Source organism: Daphnia magna, unplaced genomic scaffold, assembly GCF_020631705.1.
Source record: "Daphnia magna isolate NIES unplaced genomic scaffold, ASM2063170v1.1 Dm_contigs173, whole genome shotgun sequence".
Lineage (NCBI taxonomy): Eukaryota > Metazoa > Arthropoda > Branchiopoda > Diplostraca > Daphniidae > Daphnia > Daphnia magna.
This window is the reverse complement of record NW_025533153.1, coordinates 49165-66356: the sequence shown is the minus strand read 5'-3', so window position 1 is coordinate 66356 and position 17192 is coordinate 49165. Positions and strand designations below refer to the sequence as shown.

Here is a 17192-nt window from a genome sequence, read left to right as displayed (position 1 = left end):
CGGTCTCGGGATGAAGACTCATTCTGGCAATTCCAAAGACTTGTACAGAACTTGAAAATTGAAATTGCTGCTTGCTAGTCTAGGAATAGGAAACTAATGACGCATTGACTTTGACGGCTTTGACACCGTGATAGGCTGCCAGGCCCAGGCCGCCACACGCATGTAGATGTAGCGATATATATATGACAGGAGGACACTACAGTGAACTTGAACTAACTTGAATGCTTGACCTAAACTGACACCTGACGTGTGTCCTGACTCCTGAGTCCTGAGCTGACCTGTTATTTGTCCTCTGTCAAGCCAGATCCTTCAAAGCAATCTGGTGTCAGAATTTCTAGAAAAAAAATTCATGTTTCCACCTATTTTTTGAATTGGCGCCATGATGTCCACCATTTTCCAAGATGGCGGCGGGTTGACCCATTTACCCGTTTGAACCACCCATTACCTACCCATTTGAGAAATAGTCAAATGTTTTGGGTTGGGTAATTTGTTGCGACGAACCGGGGCCGAGCCCTACCTACAAACCGCACAAACTGCTATCGCTTATTCGCTTTAATATGGCAACAGTGTGGGACGAAAGCGCGGCAAATCGCCCGCCAAAGGCTATTGCCTCCTCAGTGTTCATTGACCAGTCTTTCAAGCTGATAGTCGAAATACGGATCGTGTTGGAATCGAATTCAAGCTATAGCTTAAGGAAATTCACCTTTTTTTACTTTCTTTTTTAATTTATCGGTAAAAGATTGCCATGTCGCCTGCTGTGCAGAACCAAATAAATTTTCCTTGCCGAAAATTAAGCGTACGTCGAAAGATGGATTTTGACCATGATCTCGCTAGTCCTACAAAATCGCCTCGTAAAGGTAAGTCTTTTAAAACAACTTGGTCGAATTATTCAGCATTTTTTATCGTTTTCGAATTTTTTAAAAAAAGAAACAAGTGATGTAGCTAATGAGGCTGAGCAGTCAGTGAGGTTGACTCGATCTTCATCAAGGACAGCTCAGACACCAACTCCTTCCATACCTCATGCAGTTTGCTTAAGTCCTAGAAAAGTCCATAGAAATCTCTTCAAAAATACTGTTGCTTCTTCTCCTGCTAAAGAAGCACCATTGAGTTTGATGACCAAAATATGCAGTCCTTGAAAAGCTGCTGTGAGAGGAAATGAAGAAAATCACAAAGAAGGTGCTCTGTTGAATTCTCCGGTTAAATTGAAACTGCATCACCCAAATGGTATGCTTGTTTAACTTTGCCAAATTGTTCAGTTGTATAATTTTTTTTTGTTTGGCCTCTTTATAGTTACAAGCTTTGCTAAGGCACGCCAAGCCCTTCATACTACAACTCCAAGCACTATTTTTTGCAGAGATAAAGAGCTGGCTGTAATTGAGAATTTTATGAGGCCCCTTATTGATGAAAGAAAACCAGGCAGCATGTACATATCAGGAAGGCCAGGAACAGGCAAAACTGCATGTGTAACACACATCTTGTCCAACAAAACTGTAAGCACACTGTTAATTTGAATTTGGAATGTTGTTAGCTCTTGTTCTCATTTCATCTTCTTTTGCACACAGTTCTCAGGAAAGTTTGAGTTAATTTTTGTCAACTGCATGTTACTTTGCACCCCTGCCTCTATATTCCAACACATTGCTCAGCAGCTGGATACAAAATGGAATGCTTCTGCCAAAGAAGCATTACCATTTCTGGAAGACAGACTCACAGACACGGGACCTATGATGTGAGAAAAAAATTCACTTCTTTCACAATAGCTAAGATAAAATAATATTTTTCATTTTCCCTTGTCTGCAGTGTTCTCGTTTTGGATGAAATTGACCAAATGTCAACCAGAGATCAATCTGTCTTATACGCGATCTTTGAACTGCCAGCATTGAAAAACTCCCGGCTGATTTGAATAGGCTTAGCTAATGCTTTAGACCTTACTGACCGAGCCTTGGTTCGGCTGCAAAGCCGAGTAAATTTCAAGCCCGTTCTTCTCAATTTCTCACCTTACTCAAAACAAGACATTGCAACCATTTTAAGCCAGCGAATCCAGGAAGCTGTCACGGAAGATGTTGGGAATGTGATAGCTCCCTCGGCTCTCCAATATTTGAGGGGTAAAATATCTTCTGCCTCCGGTGATCTCCGCAAAGCCATTGATATCTGAAGGCGAGCTGTCGAATTGGCCGAAACGACCGCAAAAAAGCAACTGGTGTTGGCGCCGTCGAATTCTGAATCTCAAAACAGCGGATCTGTTCCGACTAACAAATGCGTGAACATCCCTCTTCTGTGTAAGATGATGGCCTCAGTTGAAAGTAGTGCCTTCTGCTCTGCCAACAGCGATGACATGGACGATACTCCTCTGCAGCAGAAGCTTATTATTGTGACACTTCTCGTGCTAGTCAAAATGGGAAAATCAAAGCAAGTGACACTGGGAAAACTGCAATAGTCATACAGCAAAGTCTGCTCCAAGTACGGTGTGACAGCCATAGACTTTGATGAATTCGCGCACACCTGTTCCTTGGTCGAGAGCCGAGGCATAGTGACTTTGAAGAAAAAGAGTAATACTCGTCTTGCCCCTATATGTCTACGACTTGACGAGCGTGAAGTAGAGTCTACACTTAAGGATAAAACTCTTTTATCCTCAATCCTGGCACAGGGGTCTTTATTTATTTAAAATGCTGTTTGTGAATTTATATAACCCTGCCCATGTCTGCCAAATCTGACGATAGTTCGATTACGTAACAGAAAACTACGATTTTATCTCAAATACAATTCTTCGATTTTATGCACATGAATCAACGGGCAACTCAAAGTTGAGATTACCACTTGATTTACCAGAGTGTTTAGACACCTACCCCTTGCTTTTACCCCAGATGGGTTATAGCAACATGGCCCCTCGTTGGGGCATTAATAGACTTCAGCAGGGTGCAAATTTGTTGGGCTCTTCACATTTGGTTACGGTAGGAGAGTGGCCAAATGCCAAATAGTTCCTGACCAAACAGACTCTTGTTATTGGGAGTCAAGGTAATTGTAAGATAATCATTTATTTTTCCAAGAAAACTCATTCACAAGAAGATGATGCTTGCTAAACAGCTGCTGTTCTCACACAGTAGATAAGCCGTTTAAGCCGGTCACTCGCGTTTTACAAAATTCATTTTTATTATTATTTTAATTGATTGTGTGAGAACTTGAATTTGTTTTAGTAACGCTGAAATAGGAGGGGGATCCCGCAACAAAAAATAAATATTTTAAAAAATGAAAAGAAAACTGTAGGTATGCTGTGAAATGCGAATAGTAAACCCAAGCATGACGTTAAACCTTTCATTTGGTTTATTTTTTGTGTGCACACATTCCATTGAAGATTTGAAGTGCATCAATAGATTCTCAGTTGTTTTTCACGATGTATTTTTCTTCCATTTTAAAGTGTGCTTCTCGTATTTGGCGGAATACATAATATCTTTCAATCATTTTTTCTATCGCAAAACGTACAAAGAAAAATCCGAACAATTAATAATATAACGGTGGCAATTAAAGGAAAACGATAAAAAATCACACACAAATATAAAACGATAGTTGTTTTAAAAAATAGTTGGCAATTTGTTTCAAATAAGTTGTTATGGTTCGACAAAATCGAATTCTCGTGAAGCTAGAAAAGTTCATCGAGAAGGACATAAAAGGCCAAGGTCATACAAATCAGCTTTGAAAAATCAACGACAGATGGACAACACGAAAGTCCACAGAGTTATCGATAAATAAGTAGAACATGATCATTGCAGTTGTTGATCGCCTACAGGAAAGAACTCGTGAGAGAGACGCTGAAATTCATCACGTAGCCTGCTTAACAGACGTTTGTCTCAATAACTATCACGTCAAGTAATTACAATGTCAACAAGCCTCTTATTGGCATTAGCTAATCACTGGGTAAACGAATAAAAATATGGCTGATCGTGGAAATCTTTTCGGCCGTCCACGTGGTTTATTATACCTCCGTCAAGCAAACCTTGTCCTTACTTCTCTGCCTGGCTACGATCGCGTGCCAAACCCATCAAAAGTAGCCAGTCGACTATTTCGCTGCCACAGAATACGTCTCTGTATTCCTTCAGTTGCCACCTGTTTCATAATCAGTAACTAATGTTAACATTCATTCCAAAGAAGACTGGCTTAATTTATACTGACTTGCGATCGCAGACCAAATCTCGGATGCATTTGTCCATGTAGAACATCATGAACTGCTCGCAAGTGTGGTCAACGGTCTGCTCGTTTCTTTTGTTCTCATCGCCGGCTTCTGTTAACGACAACAAACTGGCGACCGTCTTCAGCTTGTTGCGCCGTTTCAATCTATGTATACCACCATTTTGAAACATACTTTTCGTGCAGATTGTAAGGCAAACTTACCCCGACCAAACAGGAGCCAGGAAACGGCGAGGTTCTAGGCCGAAAATGACAAAAACAAAAATTTCTTGTCCGAAATTAAGAGTTTCGTCTAGAAAAAGTAACATGACGTAGATGCCAGTCATTTCTTCCATCACCAAAGTCTACACGCAGACGGCGATCCCCTGTTTTATCAGAAATCATTGAACTTAAAGCGTAACAACGGAAAATCAAGAACGTTTACGTACGACAAACATGGAAGAGCCAAGCGTTAGAAGGAGACCGACATGTCTAGTGATTTGGAACTCATCGTCGCGATCACGAACGATTCCTCTGGCTCTGTCAGTCGCATTCCAGCCAGCATCACCTGTGGGTTCCTGCCCAACGACGCCAAGGATCCCTTACGACTGTGAAGCTCATCGGCCGGCACATCCATTCCATAACCAGGCGCATCATCACACGGACTGAATAAACTACGGTGACAGTAATGCAAATTAAATTATTATAATAACTAATTTACTTTGTAAAGGTTTACTTTGTAAAGGTTTACCTTTCAACCATCAACGCTGCGGATTTGTTGTATTCGTTAAAAGAAGAAGGATCGCCGGTGTAAAAAGATTCTTGAACTAGCAGGGCACCTTTGCTTATGGGAAGATGGTGGAAATTATTTGAGTCGATGGACGTGGTGCTGGTACGAGTGCTGCTCCTGGGTGTGTACTGGAACGCATCGAAAAGAAGTCGATGATGAGCAAGTGGACATTCTGCTGCTGACGCTAGACGCCACTCTAGTAATAGCTGGCTGTTTACTTAATCGTTGCTGTCACACCAAGCAGATGACAGTGACTGTCATTCGTAAGTAAATTGCCATTTACAACTTGTCAACCGATAAAGTAATGCCGAATAATACCTGAAAAACTGACGATCAGGACAGTTGAGGCTACTAAAGCGTGGAGCTTGCCATACTGGAAATTGGGGTTGTCGCCTTCAAGACGGTTGTGAGTGGCGAACGCGCAAAGGCAAGAAGAAAGCACCACTGTAACGAGCGAATGCTCGTTAAATGCAATTATATTTAGAGACAAGACAAGCAGTTTATTGCAGCCAAAAAAGATGTGTACTCGTCCCCTTGCCAGATCCAACCCCCCCAATCACGGGCGACGCGAGTCCGTCTGCTCCTCTGGCTGCTTGCGCGCCATCTCGGAGTCGCCCGTAACATGCCCCCCTCCCCCGGATGGGCCAGCGTCCCGCGGCCAGACCGGAAGAAGAGCACCGTTTAGGTGCATGCAGCCAACTTCGACTGGCAATTTGATTAAGGGCCATAAACACAAGACATAAATTCAGACAAAATACGAAACAATGGGTACAGACCCAATCCAAGGTGGGAATCCAGACATCAACCAGAAATATAAGGAGAGCGCCGGGTTTAGCTAATAATGACTAAAGATTTTACGCCCTAACCTTACTTTCTTAAATCATTTTGTCGTACACAAAAGGTAGAACTGATAATTACTTTGCAAACTTCGTTGGGGAAACTGGGGGAGGAGTAGAGACAGCATATCCCGCACAAAACGTTATCCATAAGTATTACGTTGAACATAAAGAATAGAGAGGCACGTACAACAAAGAATATAACATTTAGGGAACACAACATATAGGCAGGGCCCCGCTTATTTCAGTTACACCAGAGTGGCGTTGATTGGTGTAGAAGGGAAAGTCAGTGGGGATGAGGTGGTGTAGGTGATGGGGCAAAGTGACTTAAGAGGACCTGAGCGAAATTATTCGTTGCTGGGCCGCTAGGCGAAAGGCGTTCCTGGCTTCTGCTACAGCGAGCTGCCAGTCTTTTCTTTGGGTGCGGTTTGCTTGATGGAGAGATTTAAAGACCTTGCTCTTAGTTTGGACGTGCTTGCAGAATTCGCCGTTTCCTGCCAGTAGTTCTTCTACGCCCCCGCTGAAATGGAACAACATTTTGGCCGACAGCCAACTCCGTGCTCCGTTGTCCGCGTAGAACTCAACATGGAAAAACCGAATTTTGGTTCTTCCGACGGACTTCGTTTTGGTGTGTACGGAGGAGACAGGGTCTTGGGTGATGAGTGCTGGCCATAGTGGGTAGCCTGGGATGTACGCCCAAACTAAATCTCCGAGACCGAGTGGAATCGTTGGGGAAAGCGGGACAGCTTCAGAGACGCTCCTACCGGAAGCCGACGGCGACTGGAGGCCATCCAACGAGCTTCTTGGTTCCGGGCTCGCGTTGTTCCGTGAGGGGAACGATGAAGACGACGAGGACGAATCAGATGACGGAGACAAACGCTGTGGAGACGGTCCGGAAACGCTTGAAACAGAGGGCGAACGGGAAGACAACGATTCTTCGTTAGATGCCGAGTCGCTTGAAACCGAGGGCGAATGGGAAGACGACGATTCCTCGTTAGATGATGAGTCGCTGGCTGACGAAAAATGCTCGTCTAACGACCGGGCCGATGAGTGGGAGGACGATGAATCCGTCTCCTCCGGGCTTGCTTGGCTGGATGATTCCGTGTCTGTGCCTTGTTTGGTGACGTAGCGGTTCATCTGGGCTACATGGGCATTGAACACTCGCCACCTGGTGGCCGTACGGCGGGATGGAAGGTCTTCCACCTCGAAGGTACTTGGGCCAAGCTTCCGCACGATTTGGAAGGGACCGATGTTGCGCTGGGAGAACTTCCTGCACAACCCCTTTTTCACCTGCTTCCGCCGCACCGTCACGAGATCGCCTGGTTTGTATTCTTCCGCTTTTCTGTGTTTTGCATCGTGGTTTGTTTTCTGCCGCGCTTGGTCCGCGATGACATTTTCTCTCACTTGGCTCCAGATGTGGTCTCTCCGGGTTTCCGGGTCACTATCTTCGGGCCAAGGGAAGTCAGTTTCGACTGGTAGGCGTGCCGGGAAGCCAAATATGACTTCAAACGGAGAGAATTTCGTGGCTGTATGGACGTCGGTGTTGATTGCAAAGACTGAACTTTGGAGGCCTTCGTCCCAGCTTTCCTTCTTGTCTACGAACGCCACGAGTTTGTCCATTATGACGGCGTTCTGCCGTTCTACCAAGCCATTGGTTTGCGGCCGTTCCGTGGTCGCTAGCGTGTGTATTATCCCTAGTGATGAGAGCGTATCACGCCAGGCTGCTGAAGTAAAGGCGGAGCCTTGGTCGGATACGATGTGATGCGGGACCCCATGGCGGTTGATAACCCAATCATTTAGGAATGTAATGCTGGGTCCTGCCGCACAGGACGGAACTGGTTGGGCGAGAACTAGTTTAGAGAAGTAATCTACGGCCACAATGATGTACCGGTTTCCCGCTCGAGTGATTGGAAATGGCCCCATGTGATCCAGACTCCACCTCGTGAATGGTTGCCAAGGCGGGGGAATGGGGTTCAGTAGGCCCGCTGGTCGTCTACGTTGGACTTTCCTCGATTGGCAGAAATGGCAGCTACGCGTCAGTCGTCGGGCTGTTTTTGTAGCACCTGGCCACCAAAACCGTTGTAGGATTCTTTCTATAGTTTTTGTTTGGCCTCCGTGGCCACTCGAAGGATCAACATGACAAGCCCTCGCGACCTGGCCTCTTAAAAACTTGGGTACGCAAAGGAGCCATGAATGCCCGCTTTTCCTTTTGTTCCGTCGATACAGGACTTGCTTTTTAAGTCGGAAAACGTCTTGGGTTTGCGGGGATCTTCCTTGTAGCCTGTCGATGGCAGCCTTAAAAGTACGATCTGCATGTTGCGCCAGCGACAATTCTTCGAGGTAAATTTTGGTAGGGGAAAAACAGGACAGTTTTGGAGGGGCTAGGATACCAACTCTTGGCTGAAAATCACCCCCAAAATTACACTTGATAATGTGGCTATCCTGAGGGAAACTGGGGCACCGAAGAGAACTTTTGTCTGTGGCCCTTCCCACAACCAAATCGGAAACCCCCTCCCCAAAAGAGACTCCCTTTAAGCAAAGCTCGCAAACATCTTCCAAGGAAGCGTGGTGTGTATCGGGACAGGTGGAAGTTGTAGGGGATCGGGAAAGTGCGTCCGCAACTACGTTAGACGGACCGGTGCAGTGCAAAATTTTGAAATCGTACTCGGCCAGGTCCATGACCCAGCGTGCAAATTTACCCGTGAGGTCCTTTTTCCTCAACAGTGACACTGCTGTTACATTGTCACTGTAGACCGTGAATTCCCTACCGTACAGATACGGCCTGAGTTTCTTTATGGCCCATACTACGGCGAAGCACTCTAAGTCGTTGGACGCCCAGTTTGCCTCGTTCGTGAGGAGTCTCCTACTGAGGAAGCTGACGACTTTTTCTACCCCATCTTTCTTTTGTGTCAGAACGGCACCCAACCCAGCGTAGCTTGCGTCGGTCTTGAGAAACAGTTCGGCCGTTTCGTCAAAATGAACCAAGGTTGAAGGAGAGCTGAGGGCGTCGACTAGATGTTTAAAAGAAAGTTTCTGCGGTTCGTGCCCAACGAATTCCATTCCCTTTTTTAGCATAGATATAAGCGGGTGCGCTACGGTAGAAAACCCACGGATAAACTTCCGGTAATAGGATGCCAGGCCCAAAAACTGCTTGAGTTCCTTGACGTTGGTGGGTGGTGGATGCTGTGAGATTGCCGCTGACTTTTGTGGGTCCGGCGAAATTCCCTCCCCACTTACTTTGTGGCCCAAGTAAACAACCTCGCGACGACCGAACGAACACTTCGACGCATTGAGACACAAACCCGCATCCCCCAAGGCTGTCAGCACGAGGTCTAGGCGTTCGCAATGGGAGTCAAAGTCCCTTGAGTAAACTAGCACGTCGTCGAGGTATACGAGGCAATGCAGCCATTTGTGTGAAGCCAGAACCTGATCCATCAAGCGCTGAAACGTGGCGGGTGCATTGGAAAGCCCGAACGGCATACGCTTGAACTCGAAAAGCCCATCCCGGGTGACGAAAGCTGTTTTCTTGACGTCGCTTTTATTGACTGGGACTTGCCAATAGCCCCTGTACAAGTCTATGGTAGAAAAGAAGGACGCTCCGTTCAGACTGTCTAGGATTTCGTCGATCCGCGGGAGCGGGTACACGTCACGAGTGGTAGCCTGATTGAGCCTCCTATAGTCTACGCAGAATCGAATAGATCCGTCTTTCTTCTTGACCAGGACGACCTGCGAGGACCACGGGCTGTCCGAAGGCTGAATGACGCCACTCTTCCGCATTTCTTGGACGTGTTCGTTTACGACCATATTCTCTTTTTGTGAAATTCTACGTGGGGCTACGGACAGGGGTCTACTGTTTCCTGTATTGATGACGTGGTTCAGCAGTTTCTCACGCGGAACCTCCTCGACATCCGTTTTTTTTCGAAAGTGGTGTTTGTGCTTTGAAAGGATCGCTAATAGTCTCCGTCTTTGGCTCCCGTCAAGGGAGTCATCCAGTGTTACCCCAAGCTCGTTGTCTTCCATGGCTGGCGTTGTGGGGGGTTGGAAGGTATGATCACGCAACGCTACGATGGTTACGTTTTCCCCCTCGTCGATCGAATTCAGTTCCTGCCCTTGCCTCAGTAATACTGGTGAACGTCCTATATTTGTTACCTCGATTTCGGTTTTTCCCCCATCGATTTTGACGGCGCACCTTGGACTCACAAATTCTCCCTCGACGCCGCAATAGAGAAAAGGTTGCAAAACCAAGTCTCCGGATTCGTTCGAAATAAGTTTTCCGGAAACTCTCGCGACGGAATGGGGAGGTATTACGACGTCCCTCGACACTAGTAATGCTATCGATCTGGGACGAGTCGGCGCTTCGTCTCGAATATCCGGAGAGGGACGCACGTGGCGACGCAAAAGGCGACCACGGTGTGGTAGATTCTCTTCTTCCTCTTCCGGAGACTCTGCGATAGTGCTGAGGTGCTTAGCTGTGGGAGGTTTTGGGCCCTTCCGGCGGACTGACCCTTCCAAATTGTTTGTACGGGGGAGGGGGGGGAGGATTGCGAGTTTATCGTCTTCATACGTGAAGACCGGTTGAGCAGAGTCGACCCACCCTTTCGACAGGACGACAGGGAACGGAGATTTCAGCATGACGGCCGCCGTTATGTTGCACACAGAGTTTCCAAAAAAAACGGTAACGTTGGTTGTGCCTATCGGCCGGGCTTCCTCCTCTGTGAAACCCACTAAAGGTTCTCCCTCCCATGGGTGAATGGACCCGTGCAATTGTTGTGCAAAATTAAGATCAATAGTTGAAATACACGCGCCCGTGTCGATCATCGCTTGGACTTGTCCAACTGGCGGGATAATTACAATTATTATGGGAGGGGGGGGTGAAGGCGAGGCTATACATTTTTGCCGACTCTGCCTCTATGAGTCGGCCCTGAAGTTTCCCGTGTTCACGCTTGTTTTTGGGATAGCTCCCAAATTTTCCCTCGTTTCGGGACAGTGCCAGGTCACGTGACCAGTTAGTCCACACGTAGAGCAAGCTTGCGATTTCTTGTGTGCTGTAGGAGGGGGGTGTGACATGTCTCTTGGTAGTCTAAGCGTGATCTCCCTTACCATGTTATTTACAAAGGTGTTACGGTTACTAGCGCTTCCCGCCTCTGTTGGGAGTAAAGTTTCGGCCAAACCCCTTTCTGACGCGCTCTGGTCTTCGATTTCTCCCAGGGATGCTTCATCTAAGCGGCGGATGAGGTCGAAGTAATATTCGACCGACGTCGGGTTGTTGGACAGCACGGCCGCTTTATAAGCCGGGCTGTTGAGACCAAAAACCATCCTCTGAATAACTTGCAATGGCGTTAGGGGTACGGGGCATTTCATGCAAATTCGCCTTTTTGCCAGCGAATATTCCAGCCCTGTCTCAAAGGGGAGGCGCGTCCTACTCTCTACCATATGGGTCCATTGTTCCAGGGTCAGTTCTTTAACGAACATTTTTAAAAATGCTGCCCGCCAGCCTTCCCACAACGGTAGGCTGCATCCATCTACCACATGCCAGTCGTACGCCCCCCCAACTAATTTTGAGACCGCCGCCCTCCTGTGTGTTTGAGCACGCCAACCTTGAGCTCTTCCTACGTCTTCGATGGTGAGCACCCAATCCCTTGCGTCATCCGCTGATGAACCTTTGAACGGCTTAATCATATTTAGCACTTCCGGCGAGAGAGTTTCGTCTACGAATACGCGATGGACGACAGGGCTTGGAGCTGCGAATGGGTTCTCTGTTTCTTCTCTTGTCGGCCGTTGAGTGGGTGTTTGAAGTATGGGCGAAATCGGCGTTTCGCATCGGCGGAACTGCTCGCTTAGGTTTAGACGCAGGCTTGACGATAATTGGCGCCCCCCTTTCCTTCTAAACAGAGTTTTTGTTGCCCCTTTTCTTTCGTGGTTTGCTTCGGGGAAACGAACTTGCCGTGGAGGTAGCGGAGGGGGGGAACGAGATTTTCTATTGCACCAGTAGAAGTAAGCAAATGCTCCGGTGGTGCTTAAGAGACCCCATGCAAATATTTCCCAACCCCATGTTCTAATTTGGAAGAATTCCATGACGGCGAAGTGTGTTACGATTCCGACCGTTATACAAGATATATGTTGCATACGGTAGAGAGAGGTTTGAAGGAGCAGGATGATAAACCAAGATGTCTGCCTATGAACCCACGTTCCTAGGTGAACGATGAGACCGATGGAACGGTGAACGTGGAGGAACAAACGCAACGGTTTCGAACAACAGAAAGCGGCCAACGAGCAGCGACTCACCCAACTTGCCCGTACTGTACTACTGAAGAACTTATTCGTCTGAACGAACAAGAAATAAACTCGAGCTAATGCAGCGAATCACCCAACTCAACGAAGAAAATTCGCAAATTGAATGTAAATGAAAAATCAAGCTGAGAAAATCGCTAGTCTAACTGCTTCCCAGGTGGATTTACAAGGCCAACTTCAAAATGTCAACGAATTTTGGATGAAATGAAAATTCAGTCACAGAAAGAAAATGACGAGTTGGGACAGTCCAATGGAACACTCAGTGTCGATTTGGCCGACAAAGAGAAACAAATCAGAATGGCGATACGTGAAATCGGGAGGGAATTGATACCACTCACTTCCTGCTTTGGCAAAATTTGAAGGGGGTTAAATCGCAACTTACTTCTACAGGGTAATCACTGTAGCATCCAAAATCCAAAATTGACAGGGTAGGCACTGTCAATTTTATAGTAAGCGACAAATGAAAAGTTTCCTCCCTGCATGGAAGGCACAAGAAAAGCAACAATTAGTTAGGAATTGAATAATTTGAATAAACACGTAGGGACAATTTAACACACTTTACACACTATCAATCACAAAATAGAGACCAAACACAAAATTAGGCACAAAAAATATTAATTTAGATTGGCCCGAGTTCAAAAAAGAAATCCCGGATGAGCCCCCAGATGTAACGAGCGAATGCTCGTTAAATGCAATTATATTTAGAGACAAGACAAGCAGTTTATTGCAGCCAAAAAAGATGTGTACTCGTCCCCTTGCCAGATCCAACCCCCCCAATCACGGGCGACGCGAGTCCGTCTGCTCCTCTGGCTGCTTGCGCGCCATCTCGGAGTCGCCCGTAACACCACAGGTATTCTATTAAAAAGGCAATTAGTCGTGTTTTCTAAGTTGATTTGTGTGATAAACAGACCCCCTTCCGACGACCAGAAGAAAGGGACGACATTTATTGAGGACGAAGCTTAATTTCTTCATGCGCAGAAGAAGTAAAGTAACTGATAACAGAGCAGACCAGATCCGTGACCCGAAAACACCGACTGCGAACGTCATGAATTGGACGTGTTTTTTCCACGGTTCGTCACGGCCCAGGTTGTACCATAAGATGATACCAAGGCAGGCCATGCTTTGAGTTATTGTCAGGCATAAAGTGACGAAATATGATGATGAAGTAGTAGTAGGCTACCTTGGAGCCTCGTTGTGGTAACGCTGGAGCAGCATATGCTAGCTGTTGTGACGTAAATGCGCTCCGAGCAGTAAGACGGAGTTGTCGTGCTGTAGTAACTATGGGCAGGCTAATACTTCGGAGCTTCAGTCTAATATTTTGCCTTGGCGTGGTAAAACAGAGAAGCTTCCGTATAATTAGTTGGAGCTTCATAATACTTCGCTGCTTCTGTAGAGCTACATAGTACGGATCAGTAGTGGGAGTCTTACTCGGCGAAGAATAGGACTTGTCGTTGTCGGGTTCGCAAGGGTAGCTGGGAGTGGCGTAAGTTGCGGTGAAAAATTCGACTTTTAGTGGGTAGTAGACCTACCCTGGAGCCTTGATGGTGTACTATTTGGAAGCCTCGGTGTGGTAGCTCGGACTGGCGTAACTTGTAGTGTAGTAAATTTCAGCTTATAAACCTAGTAACTTAGAACCGGATAGTATTTAGAAGCTTAAGTGTAGTAGGTCTACGTCGGTGTGGTGGTATATAGTAGGAGGCCGTGGTATATTATTATTCGGGCGCTTTGGTCATGTAGCAGTACTTGAATAACTCATTTTGGTAACGGGGATCAGCATAGGTGGTGGTGTAGTAGAGTGCAGGAATGGTGTGCTACGCAGACGAAGACAAATCCATACATCTGGTGATTAATGTGGCCGTCAGAAAGGCAACAACAACCAACGGCAGCATACCCAGTAAACTTAGAAAAAATTGAACACTTCAGTACACGGATTCATACGATTCATACAACGGACTTTTATGAGAAACACAGCATCAGTAGGGCTCCAGCAAAATGGAAAATTTCAGTGAATGATTCTGTCTTACCATGATTGCAAGCCGAATGCCAAGTTTAGCTGATGACAATCAAGCGGTCTGTTTGAAGGCGCCTTAATTATTGGTAACAACAGAAAAGCAAAGAACTAAACTAAAACAAACAAAAAACAAAACAAAAAAACAGAAAAAATCAAAATAAAATAAGTTTCGCTAAGCACTTGAATGACATGCTAGTGTCCTCCAGACCTGTCAAGATAGACGGGAGCGTATAGTACAGCTATTGATCCAATCTATTCCAATCTATCGTGACACCAGCCTAAAGCTTTGACCTCTCTATTCAGTCATGCATTGGATTGGTAGGCCAATTCCATCCCCTACCAACGCTAGACGTTTGGTGTGGCAAATGTTTACAGACTCTTGGACTAGGAATCCCACATCATTTGGAGGGTGCCATACCCAGTCATTTCAAGTGCCGCTACATTAAGGAAAACATATAATCCGGATACACCGTGAGTCTGAGGCGCCAAACCCCGTTGATGACGCAACCAGCGTCATGAGCTCCGTCGTAAAATTTAATTTCTTTGGAATTCTGATAAACAATTACATCACGTAAAAAATGAACACCATCGGAAGAATAGTAACGAACATCACTCGACTTTATTAGAAAACAAAAGACTTCATCAAGTACTTTAAATTTCAAACTTATGTCCACATTCAGCACTCGCGATTTGGGGTATTCATTTATTCATTGCTACGGCAACACGAAGGGAACACCTCTAAGGACGTGCCAGGTTCTTCCATATCGCCTTGCGGCCAATGTTGACACTAATCACTAATAAAGTTAATGCATTTTCTAAGTGTTACTTCAGGTATATGGGGAAAAAAACGAGTTGGTGATTTGAATTTGATTGTAGATTTAAGAATCAATTTGTTAATTTATGGTTTAGATTTAACCCTGAATATTTAGCAATGTCCCTAATTATTATTCTTCTGTTCCCTTGGTTCCCATATGAAAAAGAAATGTTAAGCCAATCTAGGATCCTCATTGATTATTTTTGACAACTTCAATTAATCCAGTCATTCCAAACTTAACCATTAAGGCACAATTTCCTGTAATGGCTGAAACGCCTAAGGTCAGTGCAAAAAAAATATATAATAATATATAATAAAAAATTCGGGTCCGCGATCCTTAGAATTTTTCCATACCGTTTGGATGGCGTCATCGCAATTACGAACAAATCAAAACAAAAATTCTCGTGAAGTTACACGCCGCTTTTCTGCCTCTAGTTTTCCCGTAAGCGGTGTCTCGGGACTCGGGATTATTTTTTTAATTTGATTTTTTACTCTTCCTTTTTAGGGTCGGAGAGTAAACCGCTTGTGAATTAAATGGTTCACCTAGTTTGTTACGGAGTCGCCTATTGCAATGGCTAAAAGCAAATGAATGAATTCGGGGTCAGTACCGAGGTGGCTGTTGTCTCATTTCATCTCATTATTTACAAAATCAGTCGTCTGATTTTGAAGAAGGCTCCACTAGTACGATGCCATATTTACTGAAATTCCAATTAGGGAAAGGGTCATGAATGAATGAAATTGAAATCAGATTAAATGACGGCAAGGAGGATTGAAGGCATGAATGCATGAATGCGTGATCCAAAGCCGCTCTAGGGCTAGGAAATAAGAATGTTAAATGAAAATAAACTATTTTTCGTTTCACCCGTGCTTAATTAACATCAGCTTAATTTGAAAGTTGGCGAACTAGCTTTTCCACAAGGCTGGTAGGTCTAAGTAGGCCTACACGTTTAGGCTACTTCCTAGAACTACACTCTCAATTTCTGATTCCTACTTTTTCACTGCTTTTGGCTACCATTTGGTAGCGAAATGAAACATGCTACTTTTTGGTAGAAACTGCTACCATTTGGACGGAAAACCGTCGATTTTTAAAAAGTAGGGTAAAGTAGATCCTCTACCATCTGCCTACCATTTGCAATGGTAGACTAGTCTACCATTGACAAAAACGGACAAAAAGAAAAGACTTCGGCGCGGATCGAACACGGAAACTCATATTACTGATGTTCGCAGTCAAGCGCCTTAACCACTCAGCTATTTTAACACGTTAACATTGAAACATTTTCCTGACTATTTCAAGGATTCAGTTAAGAACTTAGAAAAAATTCTGACTGAAAACTAAAGTATGTTTACATTTAAGATATTTGAGTATTTGTTAATAATAAAATCCTACTTTTAATAATTATATATTAATTTTAAACTATAATTTCTATCTTTTTCATTTTTAATCGCTAATTTAACCCAAATATTTCAAAATAACAAATGAAATGTTAATGTTCAAAAACAAATTTAAAAAGCTAAAGTGGAAATAGTTGTATAAAATCAAATAAAATATGACAAATTTAAAAAGGGGAAGTAAAATTAACCTGTAAGTCATCAGAAGAAAGTTTGTTTGCTTCCCAAGTTTTGTTTTGTTATATTCCAACGAAAAGTGCATATTTACTTGGGAATCGCCCCTCCATTTTTGTTGTGATTTTGCGTTTTCGTCTGCTATTTCTTACTTTATGGTAGACACGCATTTGTCTACCATATGGTAGGTCATCTTCCATTCCCCTACTAGCTAAAAGTAAACAAAATTTTCTACCATTTCTCTACCTTTTTCGTTCTACTACGCATGGTGGCCGAAAAGTAGGAAAAAGGTAGAAATCAAAAATTGAGAGTGTACCCCTCGTCCGTACCCGATCGATTTCTCTTCATAAGTCTATTAATGATATGTGGTTTTCCTTCGACTGGAGAGGATACTTAACAAACAATAAAACATAAAATAAATACTTAAACGATGATTGAAAGTGAGCAAAGATTTCAGCATTAGAGGATCTACTGCTTTATGTGTGTGAACAAAGATAGTATAGCAACAATTTTGGAGAAGAACATTTCCTATCTTTAAACTTTAATAAGCCTTAAGTATTCACGGTTGAGCGCCGTCGGGAACTGCCCCCGAGGCCATGCCCGTGCTCCTTTTTGGCCCGTAGGCCGAGGCGGAAGTTATTTCCTCAAGTGACCAAGTCACTTAGTATCCTACTATTTTTCTTTTTAAATCTCTCTTTAACCCTAGCATTGTCAGGACGTTGATTCGGT

General features: G+C 44.7%; 2 protein-coding genes, 1 long non-coding RNA gene and 1 pseudogene across 3 annotated transcripts; 1 reads left to right on the top strand and 3 right to left on the bottom strand.

The window, feature by feature from the left end:
• Positions 1-581: 581 nt before the first annotated feature.
• LOC123467329 lies at positions 582-2773 on the top strand (annotated as a pseudogene).
• A 603-nt stretch (positions 2774-3376) lies between these two features.
• On the bottom strand, positions 3377-5392 carry LOC123467333. The gene is made up of 6 exons (XR_006641730.1): positions 5267-5392; positions 4910-5202; positions 4608-4832; positions 4384-4544; positions 4165-4326; positions 3377-4098 (listed from the first exon to the last, which is right to left on the bottom strand). It is a non-coding gene; the product is annotated as an uncharacterized LOC123467333 (long non-coding RNA).
• A 128-nt stretch (positions 5393-5520) lies between these two features.
• On the bottom strand, positions 5521-10707 carry LOC116935699 (retrovirus-related Pol polyprotein from transposon 17.6). Its single transcript, XM_032942971.2, has 2 exons — positions 6238-10707; positions 5521-6110 (listed from the first exon to the last, which is right to left on the bottom strand). The coding sequence occupies exons 1-2, from the start codon at positions 10600-10602 to the stop codon at positions 6033-6035; spliced, it is 4443 nt and encodes a 1480-aa protein (XP_032798862.2). The 5' UTR covers positions 10603-10707; the 3' UTR covers positions 5521-6032.
• On the bottom strand, positions 10595-12556 carry LOC123467332 (the record flags this gene model as incomplete). The annotated part of the gene is given in 3 exon segments (XM_045167288.1): positions 10595-11718; positions 11720-11761; positions 12458-12556. Coding segments are annotated over 3 exon segments (1167 nt in total), but the record flags the coding sequence as incomplete, so codon positions are not given.
• Positions 12557-17192: the final 4636 nt, after the last annotated feature.

Excerpts from the sequence above, each read along its gene's own strand:
- LOC116935699 (XM_032942971.2), bottom strand. The coding sequence starts at position 10,602 with ATGATCGACACGGGCGCGTGTATTTCAACTATTGATCTTAATTTTGCA. Across the intron at positions 6,111-6,237 it reads ACGTCCAAACTAAGAGCAAG|TCACTTTGCCCCATCACCTA; the intron begins GTCTTTAAATCT and ends GGTCCTCTTAAG.